An 8,460-nucleotide genomic window follows, 5' to 3' on the forward strand; every position below is an offset into this window, starting at 1 on the left:
GCGTAGGTACCTGAGATGGCAACTTTTGCTCCTTTGCTCGCGAACTTTTTCCAGAGAAAAAAAGAAAAGAACTCGACGTTCTACCACTAAAGAGAAATCGACGCACGACAGAATGCACGACTGCGGCCGTTGTCGAGTTTAGAAAAAAGAAAAAACAGAAGGCAATAAAGAGGCGCTGCGATGATGACAAACAGTCATTTCGAATCACGCGTTTCGCTGTTGTATTGGTTCCTTTCATTTCGGTAGGCAAGGGAGTTTCGTCTTCAGCCTCTTCAGCCCGCCTTGTCACGAATTCAGAGGCGGTCATTTGAATTCCGTCTAAGAAACGAACGAACCGGCGGACAATTCGCAAAAAGCTTAGCCGCGTTTACAACGTCGTTAATCCACCGTTTATAATCATCGTAAAGCCATCGCGGAGGCGAGTGCACTCGTGCGATTCGGCGTTTACGAGCTCCGGCACGCTCGTTTATTATTGTCGATACCGAGGAGAGCCGCGCGTTGCCGATACCGTCGAGCATTCTATCACGCGCCAGCCTACACGTTCCTTCATCGTTCTGTTCCACAGTTTTTCTCTTCTCCCGCGGACCGCGAATATTTAATCCTCCGCAAGAAACTAAAAATTATATTTAATGTAAAAAATTGTATGTTACATTTTGATTTTAAATGAATTAATAAATATTAATAATGTAAATAAATTTCACTTAAATATTGTAAACAAATTTCACTTAAATAAAATATTTTGAAATTATTTAAATAAAAATTTTAATATTATCATGTTATAATTATATATAATACAGCTATATAAAACTTTTATGTTCAAACGATAAATTTAAAAAATTTGTATATAGTTATTAGATTTAATTTATTTTATATCTATTAATTGCAAATTAATTATTTTCTTTTAAACTAAAATCCAGAGTTGTTTTTAATTATTTAATATAAATTAAAATTGAGTAATATGTCTGAAGATATGTTTTGATAAAATATTTATATATAATTTTATTCATATTATTATTAAAAATTTTAATAAATTTAGTAATTAATAAATTAATTTAATATCATTAGAAATAAATTTATTGTCATTATATTTTAATTTAAAAAATTAATTATTTGCGCCCTCTTCTTCGAGATATTCTTCATAACGTGCTCAAGGATTAAATACTCGCGACTCGCGGTACACGTAGTTCTCGTCATCTTTCTTTCTTTCTTTCTTTCTCTCTCTTCTTCAAATTCCAATCAACCGACAGAGACACCGATCGGTACGCCGATATCGGGTCTTTGCGCGAGAGCATTCTCTTGGTCACGCACACGATTGTCTCTCTAACAACTATTGCAATACTGTAGTTGGTGCTATTTTATTTCAAGTGACTATTGCGAACTATGTTCATCGGACTTTTTTACCTTGGGGGGAATACACCCGACTGGAGATTCGGATGGCGGGATGCCCTCGCCCGACGCGATCGTCCGTGTAAAAATATTTAATATGCGTATGTACATTTCGTATATACATTTCGATATACTTCTGATTGTGTATATATATATATGTATGTATATATATTTATATGTATATATAACTATATAAATACTGTCGTAGAAAACTATGATCTGCGGGGAGGGGCGTGAATATCTGTCACTTTAATAGGGTGAACGAACGCACCCCGCCAACCCTTCTTCTTTTTTTCTTTTAACTATAATGCTTCCTTATATCATCTGCTTACATGTGTGTATGTATGTGTGTGTGTGTGTTCTTTGCAACTTTCAATTAGTCTGTGACATGTGTGAGTGTGTACTTCGATGTGTACTTGTTTGTGCTGTGTACATGTTCGTATAATAACATATATATATTTACCACGGCAATTGGTAAGATGGTCGCCTCTATTCGTACGATTAAACAGAAGAAACGAAAAAAAAAAAAAGAAAAACGAAGACGAAAGTCTATAAGACGAGATCACTGAATTGTTCATCGACTTTGAACGCGGTCGACCAACGCGTGTACGATGCACGCTGATCGTCGAAAGAAATGGGACACGTTTCTGTTACCAGTGAAAGAAAGAAAAAAATGTTGAACAAAACTAATTAAAAAAAAAAAAAAAAAAAAAAAAAAGAACGGAAAAGATAAAAGGAAAAAGAAAGTCTTAAATCTCGTCACGTTCGAATAATTATTTACAATGGCACAAAGTAACCCAAACCTAACCCAAACCTTTTATTTTCCATTTTCTTCGTTCTGATCCGGACAGACAGTTGTTACAAACGCGTTTAACGATACCTAGAAAATCTTTCTAAGCTTCCCTCCTTCGATCGGTGTCTATTATTTCCTGCTTTTTTTTCTCTTTCTTTTTCTTTTTTCTCTCTAGTCGTATTTTCCCAGCGTCCCAGCTTTCTTTTTCTCTTTAAAACCATTCTCCCCGATAAAACACCGCGAATTCAATTTGTACTCTGCGTAGAATTTCTATGAATTTGCTCCTGGTCTATGTTTTGTTTCTTTCGTTTTTTCTTTCCAAATCTCCCGCCTCGTATTCAACCCTTGTATCTCGCGACACGATCGCGTCTGAATATTTATAGAGAGCTTTTCTGCAAGGCAAGAAGTGGTTTCTTTGTACCGATTAGACCTGGATTCGCGTCGAGATTCGCGATCGTTGCCACGCGTTCTCTCTCTCAGTCAGAAACATCTCTATCTAGGACGCTTCCCGTTGTAAATTCGCGGCGCGCGGGTCGACAGCGTGGACTCGTCGGGCGGGAAACGAGCGATTAAAAATCTCACCGTCCGTAACAAGCATTAAAAACAGCACGTTCCGAGCAGCCATAACGTTAGAAATCACCGTGAACGAAAAGTTATGATTTCCATGGCCTCTTCGCTCGTGCTTCGTATACAAGTATTTCCCGTATCGTATACAAATACTCTTTTTCTTTCTTTCGCTCGCGTATATATATATATATACACACACAGGGTGTTTCTTGTGGGACCCACTTTGGGAGCTGATTGTACGTCTAAAAATAATGAAAAAATCATATAAATATATGTCCTATCTGTCTTCGTTTATGAGATATAATGAATTTTCTGTTTTAACTACTTTTACAAAAGATGCTCGAAATGACCACCGTTGCATTTGAAGACAAGCCTGCACGGGTATTGTCATTGATTTGGTTACACTCTCTATCATTCCTGGTGTTTCTCGAATTTGTCGGAAGTCTTGCTCTATTCTATTTCGTAGTATTTCAGCATTTTTTTCGATCGATGTTGCGTATACGATAGATTTTAAATGTTCCCACAAATGAAAATCTAATGGATTCAAATCCGGAGAACGAGCAGGTCATGCAATAGGACCTCCACGACCAATCCATTTATTTGCAAAGTGTTGATTTAAAAATTGCCTAGCCACTCGGCTAAAATAAGGCGGAGCTCCATCATGCATAAACCGCATACCGCATTTTAAATTAATTTCCGACAAATTCGAGAAACACCAGGAATGTTCGAGCATCTTTTGTAAAAGTAGTTAAAACAGAAAATTCATTATATCTCATAAACGAAGACAGATAGGACATATATATTTTTTTTCATTATTTTTAGGCGTACAATCAGCTCCCACAAGTTACAAAACACCCTGTATATACAGTTATAAAGTTTAAAAAATCCGAGAATCCCAGCATCGAACTCTCACCGAGTCTCGTTTCAAATCTCGCGTCCTGATAATTCTCTATCGGCGCGTTCGTGTCAATTATTGTCTTGAATAAAAATCGTATCTAGCTTCTTTTTGTACCTGACGTCTCTAAATAATAAATGAGTCTCGAGAGTTTGCAACGGAAGCGATGGGAGTTGACGCTGCTCGTTAAAGGGTTTGCTCGCGTCTCGCGCACGATCCACGCGTCGATCGCCGATGAATTTTTTTTTTTATTTGTATCTCCCGTTTACTTCTATTTTTTTTTCTTTTTTTTTCTTTTTTCTTTTTTTTTCTTTTTTTCTTTATTCTTTTTTTTTTTCCTTTTTTGAATTTCTGGAATCTACGTAACGTTTTCGCTTTTTTTTTCTTTTCTTTACGGACGTATCGTCTTACGCAGAGACACACAGTTTACGTTCGTGAACGTAAACGCACATTTGTATAACCAGTGGCCTAGAAAAGTCGCTGAGAAAGTCCCTGTGTTTCATGGATAAAATGATCTTACATGCTAAGGAAAGGTTAGTATACTTCGAGTATTGTGTACAACCTACTAAACCTAGGCAAAAAATAAAAATTAAAAAAAAAGAAATAAAATAAGTGAAAAAAAGAGTTCCTCGGTAAATCGTTCAGCCACAATCGATTCTCTCGTTTGCTCGCTATCATTCTTCTTTTTCCATGCACATTCAAGCGAAAAAAAAAGGAAAAAAAAATACAACCGGAACGAAAAAGAGATAGAACCGGAAAGAAAAGACAAGATAATAGTTATTATAGTAAAGAAATCGATACGTTCAAACCGCGATGCGCCACTACGTATTGCTAAGTTTCTCTTTCTTCTAGGCGTATCTTATTATACGTATGTATGCGTAAATATATATATATATATATATATATTTTTTTTTTTATTTATATGTATCTTTAGGTATACCGTAAATTAAAGTAGCTCGTGTATGTACTCAATTAGTAGGAACCATTTTAACATTACTCTTCGAGCGACAGTTGCGACCTACGAATTCGAAACTCGAAACTGTATCTTCACGCTCTAATTTTCTTGTTACCCTCTTTTTTTTACTCTAATTGTCATTCAGCGAACGAGAATCACGTTTGTAAAATTTACGGGTAGTAAATTCGCGACGAAAGTACAGTGATATTAAAAACAAAATCTATATATATACCTCACCGCGAGATGAAAAATCTTTGAAAAAAAAAGAAACATTGACCGATTTATAAATAAATAGTGCGTCGAATAGTTCGATCGAAATGCGTCAGAACTAATGATACGTTCAAGAATGCGGAAACAGACTTGAAGGAATGCTGACAGGAAGAGCAACACGAAAGTGAAAAAAAAGATCGCTCGTGATTCTCGTTCCGCTCGTGACTCTATCGTTTCTTTTGAGTCGTAAATTCTTCTATCTTTTCTATCTCTTCTCTTCTCTTCTCTTCTCTTCTCTTCTCTCTCTGTCTCTCGTTATTCCTCTTTTGGGGCAGAAAAAAGAAAAGAAAAAGAAAAAGAAAAAAAAATGAAAATATACACGAGCAACTAATCGTCTATGAAAAGATCTCGTTCGCGGGTGAAGGTATCGTGTCGTTTCCCTCGAAGAGAGGAGACAAGAAGATCATCCAAGCCGAAAAAGAAGAACTTAAGTACTATGAAGGTCATGGCAAGCCCTAAAGGATGGATTTTCTGTTTCCAGCTCGATTGATTTCGATCGAATAAAAGAACGAAAAAGGGGGAGGAGAGCTTCGGACGACGAAAGGAACGACAAGAAGGGACCGTTTGTTCTCGACTGTTAAAGATTCTCTTCTCTCGTCTTTTTCCTAGTTCGTGCGCCACCTGGACTAATTTCAATGCCAAAAAAAAAAAAAAAAACGAGTGGAACACGTCGTTTCGTGCACCAAACAAGAAGAATCTCGTCCTTTGCCTGCCTGGAAGTTTAATATTCTAATCCTGAGCGCTATTTATACGTTCCCCTAACAATGTTATGCGCTCCTCCCTCGACTGTCAATGGAAAGCTAAGCAACATTAAGACATCTCATTCGCCAATCGACACGATGATTAATTACCCACCTCCGTTCTGTTTTTACATTCCTTACGATAAAACAGTAGACAATTAACAATCGTGATAATGGTCGCGCTTCTAAGACGACTCTCAATCGGCGCGTAATCTTTTCGATTCGCGCGCCAACGCATCACGACATTTTGTCGTGTACGTATTACGTATACGTATGTGTCAGTGTATGCTTATGAATAATACATGAGAAGAGTGTAGCAAGAGTGTTGTTCAATGTATGCAAAGCGTGTATACGTCTGTGAGTGTACGGAAGGTCAACGCCTCTAAAAAATACAGGGGGTGCTAACCCTAGCGCTACACGCATCCACTCTACTTATTTCTGTAATGCTCGCTCTCTCTCTCTCTCTCTCTCTCTCTCTCTCTCTCTCTCTCTCTCTCTAATCATTATTATTATTAATATTATTATTATTATTATTTCTTTCCTCACGCGTGCATCCGGGTACGTACGCACGCGTCGCGGTACACTAACTTCTCTATAAATCTAATATATATATATTTCCTCAACATTTATATATAATAATAATAATATAATATAATATAATATAATAATAATAATAATATCTTCTCGGGAGTCGCGTGCACGCGACGGTCACCGTTCCTCCTTTTCTCTCTCTCTCTCTCTTTTTTGTCTTAAATCTTTAGAAAATAAAAAAAGAATCAAAACAGATTCCCTGGCTGTCGCCAGGCTTCTCATTTCGCACGCACTCCATACTTCTTGCCTGTGACGATCGATTCTATTGAAACGCGGTCGTTAAAACTGCGACCAACTTCTCCATCGCGATATTTCTTATAGCCCTTTCGTTTGATCGTTCATCGTAAAGCGCTTGAAATCGTGAATAGCAACGGCGATAGATCTCTTTGTCTCTAATCGTCTCACCGTGTATTGTTTCTTCTCTCTCTCTCGCTCTTTCTCTCTGTTTTTCTCTCCGACTTTATCGTTCGTGAGATTCATCTTGGTCTGTCCTATCACTTATCGTTTATCGTGTTCACTGAGGTAGACAGATGGAATATTTTATAACGGGGTAAAAAACCGTATATAACGCGCATATACACGTGGCTACGTGTGTGTGTGTGTGAGAAGAGTATATGTGTGTTGTAGGCAAGCAACGTAAAGCTTCGTTTCCTTCTCGGTCTGCAGCGAGGGAGAAATTCATTCATTCTTCGATCCAGAAATCGGCCGTTATATGCGTACGTACGTACGTACGTACATGTACGAACCATCAATGGCAATGACTTCGTCTTTTTCCCATCTCCTTTCTTCTCCTTTCTTTGGACAGACAAAAAAAAGAAAAAAACACAAAAGAATGCTATCTCCCGCAACGAAAAGGAAACAGGGGTAAGTCTCTACTGAGGTAGTGGATGGATTTGACTGCGAACGAAAGGAGAGCAGGTGACCGAATCCGAGATTGGATCCGAAGACACACACCTCTCTCTCTTTCTCTCTCTCTCTCTCTCTCTGTCTCTCTGTCTCTCGAAATGCATGAATCTGTCACCAATTCTGGCACTTCAGACAGATCCTAACGAGCGAGTGCGCGTCAGCTATTCAGCTTTAACGATCTCTGGCTCATCGTTCTCGCTGAAGTCGTCGTCTTCGCCGCCGGACGATTCGCCTTCCTCCAAGAGTCCGACGTGCCTGTCCTGCAGCTCCTGTCGATCCTCGTGCACTACTCCTGGGCCTCGACCCTCGTCCCGGCCGATCATCGGATAATCTTCGATCCCGCGACCGCCCAACTTATCCATGCTGGTCATATGTGCCATTTTGGCCGCGTGTGCAGCCGCAACCGCGGCAGCTTGCTCGGGGCTCAGACCCATCGTCGCCAATCCGGAATTCTCCGCGATGAACTGCAGATACGTGTCGAGGATCGCCGATCCCGTAGCGCTCGCGTTATGATGGCCTGGATGAAGATGTCCGGGCGGATGGAGAGGCGCCGTGTTCGGCTCGCGGCTACCGTGCATCGTGTCCATGGACTTGACCGCTATCGCCGTCGCCGTGGAATTCTTGGTGCTGCTGCTGCTGTTGTTGCTGCTGCTGCCGCCGCAGCCGCTCACTTTCGTGATGACGGTGTTGTTGTTGGGCGTCGGTGACCCGTACCTGAGACTCAGTGGCAGAGTTAAATCCTCCGGGTCGTCTCCACCGCAGATGCTGCTGCCAGCCTCGGATGGCGCGCCACCCCGTGGTATCTCCAGCCTCATGTCGCCTCTCCTCGGCCCCGTCGGACTGGCGCGTGCACGCAACTCCGCGGGACTCACCTTGACGCCCGCCTTCGCCAGGAGACGCGAGGCCAGTTCAGGGTCGAACGGGCTCGGCATCGGCAACACCGGCAGGTCCTTGGTGCTGATTCCACGATGCTGCCGAGACATGTGTGAATGCAGAGAGTTTCTGGATTTGGCCACGGTTCCGCAGAGCACGCAACGGTAACCAGGACAGATCGTGTGCTTGTCTTCCAGGTGGGTTCGCAACGTGTGGGCAGATCGATAGATCTTGCCACACTTCGGGCACGGGCGTGGATCCGTGGCGCGGACCCGCATCATGTCCAACGGTGTACGGCGGACTGAAAAAAGAAGACAAACAGAAGGCTGATGAAGGCGAGTTTCTTCGGGGTGAAAAGTCGTCTTTCGCATGAGCTTTTTTTTTTTTTTTTCTTTTTTCTTTTTTTTTCTTTTTTTCTTTTTTCTTTTTTTTTTTCCTTTTTTGAATTTCTGGAATCTACGTAACGTTTTCGCTTTTTTTTTCT

General features: G+C 40.5%; 1 protein-coding gene across 9 annotated transcripts in view; it reads right to left on the reverse strand.

Moving 5' to 3' along the window:
• LOC122531175 (protein abrupt-like) overlaps nucleotides 1–8,460 on the reverse strand; it is an 86,809-nt gene that overhangs the window by 6,373 nt on the left and 71,976 nt on the right. For 7 of the 9 annotated variants that reach the window (XM_043658882.1, XM_043658881.1, XM_043658884.1 and 4 more), the window contains exon 8: nucleotides 3,770–8,277. The exons of 1 other annotated variant lie outside the window; for it this stretch is intronic. In XM_043658882.1, coding sequence (XP_043514817.1) covers nucleotides 7,265–8,277 — 1,013 coding nt within the window. In that variant the 3' untranslated portion in view covers nucleotides 3,770–7,264. Of the gene's footprint in view, nucleotides 1–3,769; nucleotides 8,278–8,460 lie in introns of those variants that run through there. One more of the 9 variants, XM_043658890.1, reaches the window with a different exon arrangement.

This window comes from Frieseomelitta varia, unplaced genomic scaffold, assembly GCF_011392965.1.
Source record: "Frieseomelitta varia isolate USP_RPSP 00005682 unplaced genomic scaffold, Fvar_1.2 scaffold_379, whole genome shotgun sequence".
NCBI lineage: Eukaryota > Metazoa > Arthropoda > Insecta > Hymenoptera > Apidae > Frieseomelitta > Frieseomelitta varia.